The following is an 18,137-nucleotide window of genomic DNA, read 5'->3' as shown; positions in this document are numbered from 1 at the left end:
AGATTGATTCTTGAAAAAAATGGTTAGAATACTTGTATGTGTTTGATTTTTTGGTGTAGAAAATAGTTTTGTCTTATTATTTAAAGAAAATTGATTTTAGCAGATGTTAGCAGTCCCTTTCCACTCATCTTTCACATTAGCACAACTGTCTTAACTGTGACTGCACAATTGTGACTTTTGCTTAACTGTATTGTTATTAATATGAGTTCACTGATACATTCCAGAGAAGAATGAACAACATGAAAATGATCTTTTAAGCACTCTCTTCATTAACTCTTTTATTCCTCACAGAGCATCAACAGCTTTTCACATTTAACTTTTGTCTATTATATTGTGAAACCCTTTCTCAAGCTGCACTCCGACTGAAACCATTGTCATTGTGGCAGGTATTGTTTTGCGTCATCAAGAGCCTGAAAACACAAAGATAAATGTCATTGTGCAAAATGAATTTAAACTGAACTAAAAATATGACAATAGAGCAAACCTTCTGAATGGCATTCATGGCAGAGTCATCTTCTTGAAGTTTGGCATGCGTCAAAGCTTTCTCAAAGTGGAAGACACAGGATTCAAAGTTTCCTAGTTTCACTGAGCAGAGGGACATTAACATTACAGATCAGGGCAGATATTAGTACAATAACAACAGAGTTACTGTGCTAAATAGTGAAAAAGGTTAAGTATCCAGGACAAGTTTCTGAGTTTAAGAGTAACATTGAAGTAAAGTGATTACATTCTGATTGTGCAACCAAAACGTTGGCATTGATCTGCCACTTGTCATCAGCAATTTCATCAGCTGCAGCAACTGAACGGATGCCATAGTCCCGGGCTTCTCTATGGCGATTAAGCTCTAGGTAACACCAGCCAATCTCATGAAACAACCATGTCTTCTCCAGACCACCACGGACTGAGGGAATCTTCTTTTCCCAGCTGAGTACAGAGAGAACAATGATGAATACAACGTAAAATAAGAATCCCACAATGATACAGGTCAAAAGATGGATATTGTGTACACTTGCATGAGTGCAGATTTATTTACTTACAACTCAATGGCTCGTTCATACTCTCCAATTTGTGCATAGACTCGGCCAATGTTGTCCAGAGCTCTGGACTTGGCTTCTGGGAGTTTGCTGATGGTAAGAAAGGTTACTGAACATTTAATCTAAACTGATGATAAGCAGGTTTTTCACATTTTTAAAAAAAAAAAAAATTTAAAGTAGCAATTTATTTAAAATTCTTACCACTGTTTAGCCAATTCCAGGTCTTTTTGATGATGCTCTAATGCTTGGTCCATGTCTCCTAAGTCAACTAAAGCATTCCCTATGCAGCAGTGCAGGCTGCCCAAAACCTCTTTTTTGTTAGGGAATTCTTGTTCTGACCACTTCTGCACTATCATCATGACTTCTTCAGCCTTCTTGAGACTACCTTCTGCATTTCCAAATGTTAGTTCTGCGACGACAAACACATAGTGAGTAGCTTTAAACTGAAAAGAAAGTTACATGTTCATCTAAATGCCTACCTTACCTGCATCTATATCATCCAGGCTCTTCAGCAGAAACTCTGCACGTTCAGAAGGAGGACGGTGAGGAGGTTTGCTGCATCTTTGTTGCGTGAGCTTACGGTTTCTGTCTTGTGTGCAAACGGGGTTCTCCTGGTTCCAGAACTCGGTGCAGGTGTCGAGGTACGTGAGGCAGGTCTCAACGACATCCTGCAGCCGCTCCCCACGCTTCGTCCTACCTTTCACTAACTCTGCACATCATCACGTAACAATTCGAAATATCACAGCAGGGAAAAGTAATAATTGCAGCTGTGTCTTAAATAAACATATAGAACACCAGTGAATAGAACAGAAACGGATTACAGTTAATATCTGAAGCCACAGTGCTCACAGACAAAACCAGAAAGAAGGTCATATGTGAAAATTACCTTTATCTTTCATCACATTTTCAAGATATTTCTTGTCACTGTAAAACTCTCCCAGTAGTTGTTTGGTCGTCTTCTCATTCTTGGGGGTCTGCCATTTTTTTTCTTTCAGATTCTGAATTGCAGCAATTGGCTGTACCCTCTTCACCAGAGAGACATTAAGAGACACAGTGTTAAAGGAGGGCTAAAGACGGGTTAAACATATGGCATGTAGAAAAAAAAAAAACTGAAACAGCAGGAACAAGACTCACCTCCTCATCTTTTTTGAAAAATGATAAGTCTCCCTTAAGCTCCAGTTTAACAGAGGAAGGGGCTGTAAATGGATGAAGAATTCAGATTACACTTAAAGATTTACACTAGTAAAACGAGGATTAGACACTACCATGGATCACTCACTGCCAAGAGAGTTTTCAATAGCCTCCTGCGCTTTCTGGATACCCAGCCTGAACTCCTGGATTTGTGGACGTAGTTTTTGTCCTCTGTGGTAAAACACCAGCGCAAATTCAAATTCCGCCATGTAGTATAAAACCTCTGCCTTCTGGTACAACCCCTAAACAGACACGATGAAATAAATGCGTATTAGGTGTATTTACAACAGGCGCCGACTGACCAATCCAAACACGTACCTTGAAAAACGTCTTGTCCATTTTAAGGGAGGTTTCAGCGTCCCGTAGGGCGTTTTCAGTTTGCCCCATCATCAGGTAACATTTGGAGCGACCAACAAAACAGTTTTTGTCATCGGGCTTTAAAGCCAGTGCCTAAAAGAGACCGGGAGAGAGTTATTTCATTAAAATATTACAGCAAGTCGTGCCTGCTATCATGGTTTTTACCTCTGTGAAGCTCTCTATAGCCTTCGCGTACTCTCCTTTGAGGTACAGCCATTCTCCATTGGCCACTAGAGTTGGAAATACGCCCTTTGACTTCTGACCGTCGTTGTCTCCATCTGTATTTGACATTATTAATATTTTAAACTTTTTTTTTTTTTTTAATTTTCCGAATGAACGTCGGCGTCAAGTTGATCCAAGCTCATAAACGTTTCTCGTTAAGTGGTATCCTAGCAACCACACCAACAAAGTAGGAGCTAAGAAACAGCGCCCCCTCCTGTTTCTTTATTGCAGCGCACAAAACTCCACTCTCCAGTTAACCATTTGTTGTTGGCAAGACCTTTAATATTGCACTAAAACTAAAATAAAAGGAAGACAAATTAGGGGAAAGCCCAGAAGAGGCCAACTTTATTGACACGGCTGGTACTTTTCAAAGGTAAAGAGAGGATGATTTCACCGCAAAGGGCAAAAACAATGAAAGCTAAGATGAGGACGCTCTTCTTTCCTTAACCAAAAGGACCAACACATTTATCAAGAAGCAACTAAACCACACCAGGTTCCAATTGTTGCACGGTGCCAGATTTCCCTGGGCAATAGCGAGCGCTTATCACATATTATATTAAGGTAGATTATTTTATTTGTTCTATTACATTGAGGAAAAAGTAGGCTGCTTGCATCATAGTCATGTAACACATATAGAATAATTAATTTTAGAACAACCCAGCAAAATAAGTATCTTCCCGACACCTACTCACAACGGTTGCCTCAAACATTACAGAAGAGCGTCTTCATCTTACACTGATGGTTTCATCAGACAGCAAATTTACAATAAATATACATATCAAAATAAAAAAATGGAAAAAAAAATCAACTATTATCACAAATCAACACTTTACATTCCAGTAAAATGTACGATGCGGCAATCTGTGAATGGCAACATCAAACATAAAACCTGTGACACAAGAAGAAGGTTTACTTTGCTGGCAACAAAACCAGCACAGCTGTCTCCACTGCCATCTTTTCTCATGTACTTTGGCTGTACTGTATGTGTAAGTCTGGGCTCCAGCTGTCGTTAATTTAAAAAATGATCGAGTTCTCCTGCAGGCTTAGGATAAGGAGGCAGTTTTCAGTGCGAATTCGTAGCAGCCGACAGTTCTGTCTGACAGATTCTTCAAAAGGGGGGGAGGGGAGGTGCTGCTTGCTCAGTGACTTTCTTCAGAAATCATTGAGCAAGTTATACATTTTCATGCAGAGAACATTCCCTCAGCAGTAAGTTGAGATGAGCAGGAGAACAGCTTGCTCAATGCGCAGCTGCATCTCGAGAGTTTCCCCAAGGTATCGCTTCCTGCATGGATCCCTAAAAGCTCTGATGCAATAGCTGCACAATTTCTTCTACCTCAAAAATCCCGTAAATATCTGGAACAGTGTTGGTAGTCATTACTGACCTTCAAGTTTGTTTCATTCTGGACAGAAGAAAACTAAATCCAAAAGCAGTAACACTATCAACTCGGACTGAGCCATCTTGGTGTCCTTGCTATACAGTTTTTAAATCATTTGCTGCGTGTGGTCATTGGGTTGCATTCATTCAGTCAATGGCATAGACAAGTGTCTGACTGCAAACAGTCAGTCATTAAATACGGGTAGTGGGTCAAGGGGTTGACATTGTTGAAAAGTCCTGATGTTGTAACTGTTTAGGTAGCCGAATCCTCCACTTAACCGAATTGGAAGAAGAAATTTCCTGGTCCGGATGCTGTAAAATAACAAGCGTTAATTAAAATGCATTCACTACATGCCCAGTATTGTGAGTGTCTTCCAGACATAGATTACCTTCAAAGCTAAAACCGCCTGGACCTCCAAAGAATGCCTTGAAAATGTTGTTGGCATCAAAATCTGCCAGAGACAAAAAGCAATGTTGTAAGAGTTAAAATCAACACAGAAAACATTCCGGACACGTTTGAATCTGTTCTCCCTCTAAACCTCCCGCACTGACCTCCCATGTTCATGCCATCATCCTCTAGATCCTGTCCGCTGTCGTAGCGAGACTTCTTCTTTGGGTCCGAGAGCACGCTGAAAGCCTCGCCCACTTCCTTAAATTTCTTCTCCTCTTCCTTCTGCAGCTCAGCGCTAGCGCCGCTGTGACGGTCTGAAGCGGGAGGAAAAAAAAAAACAGACGTCATGTGGGCTGAGGGGCAACGGCACCCAAATGTAAATTAGATGATTTTCATATAGAACATCACAATGACTGATAAGTCAAAAATGAACACCTGGGTGATGTAAAAGTGCCCGTTTGCGGTAAGCTTTCTTGATCTCATCTTCTGTGGCGTTTTTATCCACCCCGAGAACTTTGTAGTAATCTTTCCGCTTGCTTTTCTTCAACTCCAGCTGGGCATTTTTCAGGAGGTGCTTGTGTTCTATTGGATTAAGACAAAAATTACTATATATATATATATATATGTATATGTATATATATATATATATGTATGTATATATATATGTATATATATGTATGTATATATATGTATGTATATATATATATATATATATATATATATATATATATATCTCAACCAGAACTATATTTTTAGCTTGGTGACAAATTATATATACAAAGTGGTAATATTCACCACAGGAGTGGAGCAAATGTCTGTGCTGGTTCTCACCTTTTGTCTTCTCTGTCTGGTAAACTTTCTCATAGTCCCGCACCGCCTCTTCATAAAGCTCTGTGTCCATGTAGCTGCAGCACAGAACGCACAAAGCTGTCATTATTTCTTTCACCAGTTTGAAGAATAAAATACATGTTTAAAAAGGAAGTACGCCTCCAGGCCCGGGGCCCAGTTCAGACCTCGCATTTAACACAATCACAAGTGGCCAGCTTCAAGCACATGATCACACTTGGCTTTAAAATGCGTCTTCACATCCGTCCTCGTTCAGTGAATAATGTTAAGTTGTTATTAAGTTCTTACTTATTTCTGTCCTCATTTTTTTTCACAACCTACAGAGAGGTCTGACTTTAGCGAAAACCCTAAAAACTTCATACACACTGTATGTTTTGAAGCAGTGACAGACAAATCTAAAGTAATACAGGTAAAAAAAAAAAAAAAAAAAAGGCTCTAATTACTAACCACATCTTTATGGTGTGGTTTATAATAGTAGCTGCCTATTTTTTCTGAATGAATGTAGCACAACAGCGCTTACGCAAGAGCACGCAGTGAGTAGGCGGTCTTTTAATGCGACCCAGGATGCGCTGTGCATTCACTCTACCAAAAGAATGAGGTCAAATTTGCCTCAGAGAACCTCACAAATGTGGAATGCAGTCTGAGTTCGGATGAGTCTGACGCAACCTCAATGCGTCCTGGGTGCGCGCGTGTCTACTTCGAGCCGGTCACTTGTCGTCCTGCTGCCCGGGACGGATGGAAATACAAGGTGTGAACGGGCGTCGCTATTAACAGCCATGTTAGAAATCTCTGACCTACCACTGCGCTCTCCTTAAATAGGCCTTGATGTAGGTCTCGTCCAGTTTTATGGCCTTCGTGCAATCTTCAATGGCCTGTTCTAGTTTCTTCAGCTGTCAAAGAAAAAGAACCAGTGTGACCATGTGAGGCAGAGAGACACAGAAAGAAAGAAAAGCAGCGACCTAATTCAACCTTTCAGCCAACAGCCAGAAAAAGCAAAGACATTTGACATTTAAGAATTTACAGCATCTAGAAGTGTAGCCTTTATGAGTGACATAAAAAATCAATTCAAAATAACAAGTGTGTATTACATTTCTGAGTGTCAGGATACATGGAATGAAAAATCTAAGAGCTTAGGATGCCGCCGTTTACACCGCTCATAAAAAACAACTTGTAAAAAGTTGAACTCTCAAATGATATCTACATTATGCATGCGGCTCACCTTAGATCCAACAGTGGCTCTGTTACAGTACAGCTTGGCATTAGTCTTGATGTTATTGGGGTCTATTGTTAGTGCTTCAGAGTACAGATCATAGGCAGCCTCAAAGTTTCCCTCCTTAAACGCCTTGTTCCCTTCTTCCTTCTTGGCTTTTAGTGCTTTGGCATTCTGAAAAGACAATACATATAAAAACCTTAAAAGCTACTCTGAGCTTCGGGGCTTCTACGTCAATATCCGTACGAAAAAGCAATTCACCACAAACCGTTTAAACGATTTCCAAATCTCTTATGTGCCAAGTTACTCACTCTGCATGCGAGTCGAGCCTTGTCATGGTCAGGAGCCATACGCAGGGCCTGGACAAAGAACTGCACGGCCTTGTCTATGCAGTCCTCGTAGTAAAGACAGAGACCACGGACGTACAGAGCGTCCGCATTAGTGGGGTCCATTCGCAGAATGTCACTGAAAAGAAACAGATGATTGAAATTTTAAAAGATAATAAAAACAAAACTCACATAAAAATATGTAATCGTGTTGTGTCATTGTCTCTAAAGGTTTAGAGACACTTTAAAAACTCATGAGACTAAACTTCTTTTCCAATTTCAAGCAAGAGTCTTCGAGTCGTTGTTATGAGAAACGTGCATTTCTCATTTCTCGTTTTTCGTTCCCATTCAGGATGAGATCACTGTGACAAATTCCAATAATGTCAAATAAATAAGTGAATCTCTGTTCACATGTGCAGTCTTACCTGGCGACAGACTGAGCCTCGGGGTACCGCCCCAGCAGGGCTAAGCACTCTGCCTTCAGTATCTTGAACCTGTGACAGGCTGACGCGGACTCCAAGGCACGGTCCATGCAAAAGACAACCTAAAGACAAGCAGTCGCGGTGGTTACTGGTGACACATCGTACCGCATGAATGACAATAACTGCAAAATCTGTCACAAGTGAGTAGCTCACCATCCTGAAGTCCCTCTTCTCGAACCCGATCTCTGCCATTCTCTCAAATTCGAGGATGGACTCTGCATTCTTCACCTGCCAAAAGAATTTGCAGCATTCAGTGACTCTGTTCGTTGCTTTACATCTACCACCGGCCTCTCTTCTGCGTCATGTTTAGCGCTCACAAAACCAGGTCAATGCATGCTGCAGTACTTCTGGGAATAAACTAAGACTTCCCTCTGGGCTTTCAAAGATAAGATAATCCTTTATTTATCCCACAGCGTGGAAAGCAGATTTCCTCCTGAACCTCTCAGAATCTAACATTTACACTTTATCTGCGTTAACTTGGCCAAAGCTTATTTGACAGCAGATAATTATGTTGTTAGATCGCACACTCTCAAACTGAGGCCAACTCACCTCCTGCTGGGCTTGGCTGTTGTCTGGCTCCAGCTCCAGAACCCTCTGGAAACAGCGGCTCGCGGCCATGGCATTGCCAAGGGACAGGTGGCACTTGCCCTCTCGCAGATGTCCCTGCGTGTCAGAAGATTTACAGTTCATAGCCTAAAGTGTTAATGTCTCTCAATTCTCACCCTTGTTATATATTTATGACTACCCTTAATTGTATGGAATGAAAAGCACATGTTGTACATTTACCCTACTGCATGGATGTGCTGATGTTCACGTATCGGGGAGCCCTATGAGACCGTTAACAAAAATGTATATTTGCAGAAAAGTGGTGACAATCAAAGGTATGTAAAACCCTGTCTTAAATCTATGTTCAGAAGTAGACTCTGCGGTAAGCCGAGTTTTAGAGGAAATTGTTTAGCAATGAAAGACAACAAAAAAATAAACTTTTGCCCTTTACATAGTGAAAATGGCTGCTTATGTTTGCCTTTTTATTTTTACACTCACCTTCATGAAGTTACTGTCTAGTCGTACTGCTTGCTGGGAATCCTCTAAAGCCTCTCTGTACCGGCACAGCATCATAAGCGTGGCCGCCCGGTTTCCATAGTAACTTGCATTCTTAGGACACATATCTATATAAGAAAAAGTTATTAATATCCTATTAAGGACATACAGAACTCAAATGTTTATTGCTCATACAAACAGAAAACCAGCCGTTTGGGGAAGACTGACAAAACAATTACCAAAACATATTTTGGAATAATTACCAATGGCCTTGGTGTAATAATTGAAAGCTTCTGCATAGTCCTTCTTGACATAGAAGGAATTGCCTTGCTCCTTGAAGCCCTCCGCTTCCCTGGGTAAAAGTGGGCGAATGGACAGAAAAAGAATCAACTGTAAAGTTAGCAGGCAAGAATGTGACAAGCGAGAGGAGCTGAAGTGGGGGCACTGTGGCATGTGGTGATCTACCAGCAGCGCAGGTGGGTTATGACCTTCACGTCTTTGTCATTATATTAAATGTAATTCTATTAAGTCACTCGCATTAATTACATAATCCGGGATAAAGAAAAGAGTGTTAATGAGTGTGAATGACACGATCCATCGGAGTTTACTAGGCTGAGCCAGTCACACATAGAAAGTCACTAGCAGGCAGATGTGTCTATTCCAAGCCAACACGGAGCTATTTTGTGAAGCAGGCAGGACGAGCAGAGCCAGGAACATATGACACCATGCTGTGGGCTACTGCCATTACTTTTTTTGGAGGCCTTTCAGGTTTTACATCACGACCACACATTGACTGAATGGTGTCATTAACTTGTTAGCCAGCTGCCATTCTGGAAATATCCAAGTAACGAGAAAGCAAAAATCACGACCCGGTCGGTTATTACAATCTAAAAGCAACAACTGGTTTGCAGATTGTATAGTGTCTCTGACTGCAACCTAGAAATCCAGCACAAGGGCTAGCTAAGTCGAGGGCAACCGAGCTAGACGCTTTGGCCAAATTTAGCAGTTGTCGGTAGCGCGCTAGTTAGCTCTCACAGTGCGACAAGAAAATTAACATGACAGTGCCCCCTGGTTACACATATCAGTATGACAATTAGACACAAATGCAATTCTGCCGCTGACAACAATCGTATCGTTTCTCGCACCTTTCTAGTTCTTCGTCACTGAGCAGTTCCATGTCAGGGTCCATGTTCACAGCATCACAGCTCTCCGTCGCCATTTTGCCGTGAATCGGGAGGGGCGTGGCCATACACTGCAGTCGTTACGTTCACCGTAAACAGGAAGTAGCCCGTTTAGGTAAGGAAGGTGTCTACCGTTTGCAAGCGAAAATCATTCTAACAGCGAATACAAGTCGACAAAAACGCAGCCAGTAACAACGTATGTATTTTTGTAGATAGGTTTCAGTCGGAAATGCTAGGTTCAAAAAATAGTAGCGTCTTTGTACGTGGTATCGAGGCTCTAGATCTTTCCAAAAGCTAAAGCTAAGCTAGGTGTCAGTGTCACAGACCATTTGAAGTTATCCTGCTCATATAGTTACAGCTTCATCCTGAAATTGATAAATATGAGTGATATATTAAATGTATGCAGGTGCTAGTGAGCTGTTTATTAGTTCCGAGTTATTTAATTTTACAATTCACAATCTATTCATCTACATATAAAGTGCACTAACGTTACAATGTTTTGCTTTGCACTCACTGTACGAGAAAAATGTTTTTGCGTTAACTGTTCGATCTGTGCATCTTGCTCAGTAAAACATTTTCGGAACGGAGAGGGAGACATCAGGATGGGCAAAAGCTGTAAAGTGGTGGTGTGTGGCCAGGGTGCAGTTGGAAAAACAGCCGTATTGGAACAACTGCTGTATGCCAATCATGTTGCAGGTATGTCATCTCATCTGTTGCTTTAAATTAGGCCAATTAACACAGCTGACCATTTGCTGAGGAGGTCAGAGGACACTCCTGTTGTTAAGATGTATTGATGTTACAATGGGTATTCTCTGAAATTACTGGCATTACATATTTAAAATATTCATTTTTAGATCGGAATATGCTGGTACCATTTGAATCCCTCAGATATTGGTAATTGTAATTGTCAGTAATAAAATACCACTTTTCCCACAGGATAAATAAGATCTATCTGTGGTTTGGAAATAAGAAGTGAACAAGCAAAGTATGCTTACCAAACTTTTGTGGACTGATAAACTAATAATAATCAAATTTAATTTAGCAATTAATTACATAGTTTCTTGCCAATTAGATTCAGTTTGCAAAAATTGACAGCAATTTGTAAAATCTATCTCATGGATCATTTTGTTCTTTGTTTCAGTGTTACAGTATTAAAAACCTTATAGCATATAACACAATATGTACAATATGTACCTGTCTTTGTTAACCCACTTTTAGGCTCTGAGCCCATGGAGACCCTGGAGGATATTTATATCGGATCCATCGAAACTGACCGCGGCACGCGGGAGCAGGTGCGCTTCTACGACACCCGTGGACTCCGGGAGGGGATGGAGTTTCCCCGCCACTACTACACGTTTGCTGACGGCTTCGTGCTCGTCTACAGCATAGACAGTAAAGAGTCCTTCAAGCGAATGGAGGCTCTCAAGAAAGACATTGATCGTCACAGGGATAAGAAAGAGGTGAGGACTGAACACATGTGGGTTAATTGGGACTGTATCGATTAAGAGGATTAAAACAGAAAGATCAATTGATTTGTCCTTTGTAGCCATTTACAGCTACAATAAATATCACTCTCCTCAGATCTTGGCTTTGGTTTCATTGTAATGTGGAAATTACTGATATTGACATTGCTAGTAAGCTGATATAGATGTGATCGTCCAATGTACAGTAGTATGCATACATTTGCAGATGTTCATGCTGACCTTGCTTTTGTGATCAGGTTACATTAGTATCTGCACAAAGAGCTATACCAGGTTTTTATAAATTCATGACACAGCGCCTTTTAGATTGTATAACCCTGCAACATGTCTCTTGGGCTCAAAGACAGGAAGTCATGTCCACAGACATTCATCAATCAGCTGTTTGCAGTGCGGTGAAATCTCTGAATTATTGATTTGAATGTTATTTCCTCTTAATTTTAGTTCATTCCTGCCTGACCACCTGTAGTGAAGCACACATAATCTATGCTGGAGATTTCACTGATGTGGGACTAACCTGGTTATCATTATCTACAGGTGACTATTGTTGTGTTGGGCAACAAGCTGGACAGGCAGGACGAGAGGAGGATTGACTCTAACATGGCCCAGAACTGGGCGAAGAATGAGAAGGTGCGTCTGTGGGAAGTGTCGGTGGTGGACCGACGTACACTCATTGAGCCCTTTGTCTACCTGGCCAGCAAAATGACCCAGCCCCAGAGCAAGTCCACTTTCCCTCTCAGCCGCAATAAGAACAAGGGCAGTGGGTCAACGGACAGCTAAAAGCCCTGACACAGCTCTCTTGTTAAATTGTACTTCAAAAAATAAATTTTGATGTCACGAGGGATTCAGGCTGCAAGAATTTGGAGGATTTTGAGAACATGGAAAAGATGAGAGAAAAGGCAGGATGATTGTATGGATATTTATATCCAGTGTGCACTGTTAGCATTATATTATATTACTTCTGTACCCATATCAGTTAAGAAATCAAAGAAGTGTCTTTTACCTTTTTTTTGTCATCTACATTTCACATGTAACATTCATGTCTGGACAATTGATTGTGTTCTTTGGGTTTACTGTACACCTTGTAGTTCATAAACTACTGACAATCAACATTTTGATTTCATTTTATAGAGACTGTGAGTCTATTCGGTGAGTGCTTTACGGCACTCACCGAATAGAATAGATAAATTAGGACTGTGCACATATTTACACTGGCTGGCATTTTTATGTTTTTATGTTCATGTACATTAGATGTGTACGCAGACAATGTTCTCCACAACCTGCATCACAGAAATTCCACATAAAATAACATGAAGGATGACTGAACTGGGCTTAGGAGCGTTACTGATGCTGTACTGTAGCTGTCTTGTTCATTGATCTGGAGATTTGTTACAGCCTTGTTGCTGAGATTCACTACTTAATTTAGAGTGAATGGCTGACATTCCTTACCACACATGGTTTCAAGACTCTGAGTACAAGATGTTCATACCATATTAACAAAATGTCCAATGTAATCAGTTACTGTTGGTTTGTTTCTACTGAGGTGCTAAATGAACCGTAGACGTGAGCCAGTCACTGTTTCTTCAGAGTGTGACGAGAGGTCAAACGCGAGCAGCTGTTCAGTTTTTTTTTTTTTTCTCCACTGGAAATGCATTTGACATTGTCTTGAAAATTCTTGTTTGTACAAGAGTGTGGCAACACTACGTATCACACATGCAACATTATTTGTGAATATCAAGCTTTTATGTATAAGTGTGCTCACTTGGCATTTGTTTGCATGCTTTGTAAACAAATTAAAGCATTGTTTGTGCCAAACCAAAGTTTGTGGTTGAGCTTCAATTGTGCAATTAAATTGTTTAATTTTATCATGGAACGGAAGCTCGCTCTTGCGAGTTGATCAGCAGGGATTTGGTAAATTGTCTTTGTGACGTGTAACCTCAGACATAAAGGTTAAAGAGTTCAGATGCCGGAAAAGACACTCCAGTTGAGCAAGGTTTAGTCAATTAAATTTGTGCGTGCCTCTGATTATCGAGTATAACAACACAGTGTTACTTGTTGTGAAACTGTTCCCGGGTGTAATCTGACTCTTGGCTGTAACTAATCTGTGGTTACAAGAGTCTATAATGAAGGGAAAATACAAAGTTCCATCTAATGTGAGTAATAAATAAAGCAATGGTTGAAATTGGTTGTTTATATAGTCTGATGGTGTGTGAAGGCAAATTACTCACACCAGAAATCTATTAATTAAAAATGTTACAAAACAAAAACAGACAAATAATGAGCAGCACAAATGAATATTAATGACGATTTATTAATATCTTCCACTGCCTGTGATGATTAAATTGAATGGAGGGTTTTTCTGGTCATGGGTCTCCATTGCCCTCCAGTGGTGATAGGGAGGAACACGATGTAGTCAGAATAAAATCACAACAAAAGCAATAGTCGCGGTTGTAGCATAGTATAATATTATTTTTATATATTACATAATTCAAAGTACCAAACCTGTAAAAAGAGGTAGAGAAACATTACTGGGAAGTTGGCATTTACTGCGTAGCTGTGTAGCGTAACTTCACTCAAATCACCTCGGAACTGAAGAAGCTGCTTGGGTGAGTGGCAAAACATTTTTATTTTTTAAACTCAACAAATCTAGTTGCTTCTTTAAACGCTTTTTGGATATACCATAACCTGGATGACTTGAGAACCTTCACAGATATATTGCTACACGCTTTGGGACCAGCACCTTTTGACTTTATAGTGCAGGAATATGAGAGGACCTTGAGGAAACTTGCAGACTGCAGGAGCCAGCTTCGTTTCAACCTGAGATGCATGCAACATAAGATTATTCCTACCGGTCTACACCTAGGCTCCACCGTGAAGGGGGCCCAAACCTCGTAACACATAAACACATAAAAGGTAAGGAACGGCAAAAACTGAAATTTCTGATTTTACAACACAACCGGCACAGAACTGAAGCAGCCACTTGAATGAGTTCTCAAAACTCAACACGTTTGGATACAACATGATCTGGATGACCGAGAACCTTCATGAACAACTCATCACATGATGCAGACAGCTTTATAAATTTAGGCCGGTGCTAATCTGGCAACCTAATACAGTATATCACCATTACTGCTCACGGACAACGTGTATGAATATATTTTGTGACCTAACCCCCGAGCAGCTCTTAAATCTTCAGGAGGGACTGATGGTGTTGATGTGGAAGTAGAACGCACTTGAAAATTGTTGGGAAGCACACAAAATGAAAAATTCAATACCAACATATTCAGCAGGAATCATCTCCCGTGCATTAGTGATTCCCTGGTAATTGGATATGCTGGGGAGCTTGTCTGTGCCGTCTCCTGATTGGATTTGTTTTTAAACCCCGCACTGACACCAAAGCCATCAGTGCAATCCCCGTCTATTCGTGATGATTATCCGCGGGCCGCAGGTGTACAGACTTTGCGGGGACCAATCCTCGCAAAGCCGGGAGAATTAGCCGAGCAATAATTAGTTTGCCGTTATTTATCCATCTGTGCGCCGCACCAGTTTAGTGGCGGTTGGGAAAACTGTTCCAGCCAGACAAGGTCAGAGATGCTCCTGCGAAAAGGAAATGATCTGCTGTTTCCACGGAGGCGAGTTGACTGTAGAGGTTAAAGCAAGATAATGAGAAAACCTCAAGTGGAACATTTATGAAACGATATTACACTCACCTTAGTTTCCCCGGAGGGTGCTATCATGTACCATCTCATTTCAATCATGTTCTTTTTAATGACTAGAGCCGTGCGTGTGCAGCGACGCTACCGCACTCAGAAAGGTCCGGTGATTGTATCATACATATGGAAGGTGACGGTCCGTAGTGGTGCTAATTGTATGTCTTTTGGTTCAAATGGCGAGAAAAGTATAGAGTCATTTGATAAAAAAATGAAAAGAATCAGAAAATGTCAAATAAACTCTGAAAAAGGGATGGATTTGTCACTGAAAGATTAATGAACGTTCCTTCCACCAAAAGAGAAATGTCTGTTTGATGGTCAAAGTCAGAGGGCAGCAAGCAATTACCAGTAATACTCTTTCACTGCTGCATGACAGTGTGTCTCACGACTGTAGCTGAGCATCCAGACAGCTCTCCCTGGAAACCATAAAAAAAAGACAGTAATTTATAAGCCTTTGTTTCTTTTTCTTTCCTTTTTTTCAAAGAGAAAATAGACTTCAACCCTCGAAGCGTCTGCGCTGACCCTCCATTCACAGTCGCCACAATGGAGAATCAGACTAACAGAACAGTTCCTCACGGCAGTGAACGCATCCAGCTTGAAACGGCAGTGCCACCTCTCTCCTCTGTGTTATCAGGCTTTTTATTTTTCCTCGGCTGGAAATATCAGCTGGCCTTAAGCAATCAGTCATGTCAAATGTTAGCCGTCACGCTGGATGCCCACGAACATCAGAGGGGAGAGCACATTTGTCCCGAGATCGCGCAGGCGATTTCATCGGAGTCAGTCGAGCTCGGGGCGCGGCGCAGAAACGGGATCTTTATTTCATCTGTTTTCGCTGCCACGCCGCTCCTCGTTTACGTGCGCTTTGTGGGAAGGGGTTGACACCTCAAACAAACACTTGGGGGGATATGTCGAGAAGATGTCTCCCGCCGGTCAATAGAAAGACCATTTAAGTTCAATAGCGGCCTAAATAAAGACACGGCGGAAGCCAGAGAACAGAATGATTTATTCCGCTGCTCAGCTGAGTCTGGCCTCCATGTCTCATCTCTCTGTGCACTTCATAAAGTGAACGTTTGCAATACTGGCGTCTCTGTATTCTACAATAGCTGCCCAGTGTGTAATTGTTAACAAAAAAGGCAGTTCTTTTGTAGATTTCCAATCATTATTTCGTACACACTGCGTGCACTTCTCAGTATGCAATGTAAGTAGCATAAAATAAAACAACCAGTCAAATCTAGTGCTATTCTGAATTATATAATAAGCTTAATAATGGCCTTGTAATTGCAATATAGGTGCTTCGTAAGTGTGTTAGGAATAAATGTAAATGGAGTCATACGGCGAAGCACACAGCCAGAGTCATAAAGAATTACCTTCAGCAGCACGGTGAACAGGGAGCCCTGCAGCACGTGGTGTGGCTCCCACAAAACCTCCATCTGAAAAGTCAGTCTGAGATTAAATATGAGACATGCTCCTAGCCGACTGTAGTTGGTTATGATTGGTTATGATTGGTAGGGACTCAGATTAACGGTTCTACTGTTAAATACACTGATACAGATGCAGCCTTGCATCCAGTGCGTAAAGTGAACATAGGCTAATGTTATTACGAGAACGTCACGATTCGACAGATTAAATCTATTTAGGATGATTTCTCTTTTCTATTTCTCTCAAACCAACATATTCTCTTTTATTAGAAGCCAGTTACATTGGATCATGTAAATCCATTATATTCTCTCATTGTTAATTTTCTTTGATATACAAAATAATATATGTAACTAGCTAGTGCTATCCATAGTACTTTGCTACGTAACTGGAACTCTATGAATACATGGTTATTCCTGTTCAACTTAACAAGTTTATGATATTAAAGACGCTGGCCATTATTTCCATGTTTAAATGATGCACTTTTAGTTCAATTCAAGTTCAGTTAACCAGTTCAGGTTTCATTTATAGGCGTTAAAATGCCATGTGTATGTTTGTTTATTTGCCGGGCTGACTCCCGAGCGGGATGGTGTCGCTCCCTCCTCGGAGAGCGGTCAGATAAGAAAGTGGATCAATGAGGCGGGTAGCCCGATGTCACAGCTTAGTAAGGTCACCGCGTCCTTTGGCCGTATCACCGGCTTCGGTAAGTGCCGAGGATCCGATGGCTTCCCTTTGATTGGCACCGCGGGGAGGGGGGTGATGGACTTGATGTTGCGCTTATCTGCTGTTTCCACAGAGGATGAGCTGGCGTGTTGGGCAGAGGCGGAGAGGACAACGTGAAAACAGAATTCAAGGGCTCGGCCTCAGATAAACGGGAAAACAGGAAGATTAATAACATGGCTGAGTGAGATACGTGCGTGGTTATCAAGTGCATAGTATCACATGCTCAGTTTCAGTGTGTCAAAGTTGCTTTGGAGGATCCAGGAGGCATCAAGTCATTCTGTAGTCTCTCATGTATTGTCCTGACCATCTATGGAGATTAGTCAGTCTCTAAACCACACCCCCCCCCACACACAAATCTATCAATCATCTGTGAGCTACAAATGCAACAGATCTCGGATATGACAGCATTAGCCGACCTAAACCTTTCACTGACTTAATCTTAACTATAAGTTGGATACGTGCGTCTATTTTAAAATAGCCTTCCGTTCCTTTTTGACATCTAAAGTGCGTTTCGACTGTACTAAAAGTAATTTTGATCTCCAGACATCTTCATGCTGTCGCTCATCATTCATTAGCAATCCTCCGCTTGAGTTTCTCTTTTTCACACGCCCACACACATATTGTTATTTCTTATTTCATCAATCTGAAGAAAGCGCTGCCTTCTGGGATGCTGCCGCCTTTCAGTTTCACCAGTGACACACACACACACACGAAAATAACATAACCATTAAAAACATTTCCTTTTTTTTACAAGTTCTAAAAGCTTTATTTTCCAAAAACCATCCCATTTCTCTCTAATGTACAGCACTGTAAGTGTTTTTTTTTTATTTTTTAAATTATTATTTTTTTCTGTCAATCCATCCATGCGTACAGTGTTTCCTGCTCTCTAGAGCTATGGAGGGATACCCTGAATGGATGGTCATGTTAGCATTTGCTCAACCTGTCACCCCTGAGAAGGCCTGGCTAATGTGACTTTAGGATATCGTCCAAAAAAAGGCCTTGGATTTCATTATTAGTTCAGTCATTGTCAAACAAGGAGGAAAAAAAAGCACACTCAAAAAAAAAAAAAAAAAAAAATCATTTTAAATATTTTCTGCTGTACTTTAAAAAAAAAGAAATGTCGTAAATAGAGAAACAAAAGAAGAAAGCAAAGC

General features: G+C 41.0%; 3 protein-coding genes across 4 annotated transcripts; 1 reads left to right on the top strand and 2 right to left on the bottom strand.

Moving 5' to 3' along the window:
• Positions 1–248: 248 nt before the first annotated feature.
• On the bottom strand, positions 249–2,944 carry odad4 (outer dynein arm docking complex subunit 4). Its single transcript, XM_047572140.1, has 11 exons — positions 2,748–2,944; positions 2,544–2,675; positions 2,314–2,467; positions 2,169–2,230; positions 1,921–2,059; positions 1,519–1,743; positions 1,236–1,443; positions 1,038–1,124; positions 728–924; positions 485–585; positions 249–410 (listed from the first exon to the last, which is right to left on the bottom strand). Exons 1-11 carry the CDS (start codon positions 2,871–2,873, stop codon positions 375–377), a joined length of 1,467 nt encoding a protein of 488 aa, XP_047428096.1. The 5' UTR covers positions 2,874–2,944; the 3' UTR covers positions 249–374.
• Positions 2,945–3,121: 177 nt separating this feature from the next.
• Positions 3,122–9,747, bottom strand: dnajc7 (DnaJ (Hsp40) homolog, subfamily C, member 7). Its single transcript, XM_047570857.1, has 14 exons — positions 9,621–9,747; positions 8,739–8,827; positions 8,479–8,603; positions 7,984–8,097; positions 7,588–7,662; positions 7,378–7,496; positions 6,938–7,091; positions 6,636–6,800; positions 6,215–6,306; positions 5,402–5,475; positions 5,006–5,152; positions 4,732–4,884; positions 4,569–4,631; positions 3,122–4,491 (listed from the first exon to the last, which is right to left on the bottom strand). The coding sequence occupies exons 1-14, from the start codon at positions 9,722–9,724 to the stop codon at positions 4,454–4,456; spliced, it is 1,512 nt and encodes a 503-aa protein (XP_047426813.1). The 5' UTR covers positions 9,725–9,747; the 3' UTR covers positions 3,122–4,453.
• nkiras2 (NFKB inhibitor interacting Ras-like 2) lies at positions 9,653–12,954 on the top strand. 2 transcript variants are annotated; one of them, XM_047570860.1, is made up of 4 exons: positions 9,653–9,771; positions 10,224–10,352; positions 10,875–11,116; positions 11,672–12,954. In XM_047570860.1, exons 2-4 carry the CDS (start codon positions 10,259–10,261, stop codon positions 11,912–11,914), a joined length of 579 nt encoding a protein of 192 aa, XP_047426816.1. In that variant the 5' UTR covers positions 9,653–9,771; positions 10,224–10,258; the 3' UTR covers positions 11,915–12,954. The 2 variants fall into 2 exon arrangements, with proteins under 2 accessions (XP_047426816.1, XP_047426815.1); XM_047570859.1 differs by having other exon boundaries at positions 9,753–9,852.
• Positions 12,955–18,137: the final 5,183 nt, after the last annotated feature.

This window comes from Mugil cephalus, chromosome 20 (genome assembly GCF_022458985.1).
Source record: "Mugil cephalus isolate CIBA_MC_2020 chromosome 20, CIBA_Mcephalus_1.1, whole genome shotgun sequence".
NCBI lineage: Eukaryota > Metazoa > Chordata > Actinopteri > Mugiliformes > Mugilidae > Mugil > Mugil cephalus.
Note: the sequence above shows the minus strand (reverse complement) of the source record. Positions and strands in the feature narration are given on the sequence as shown.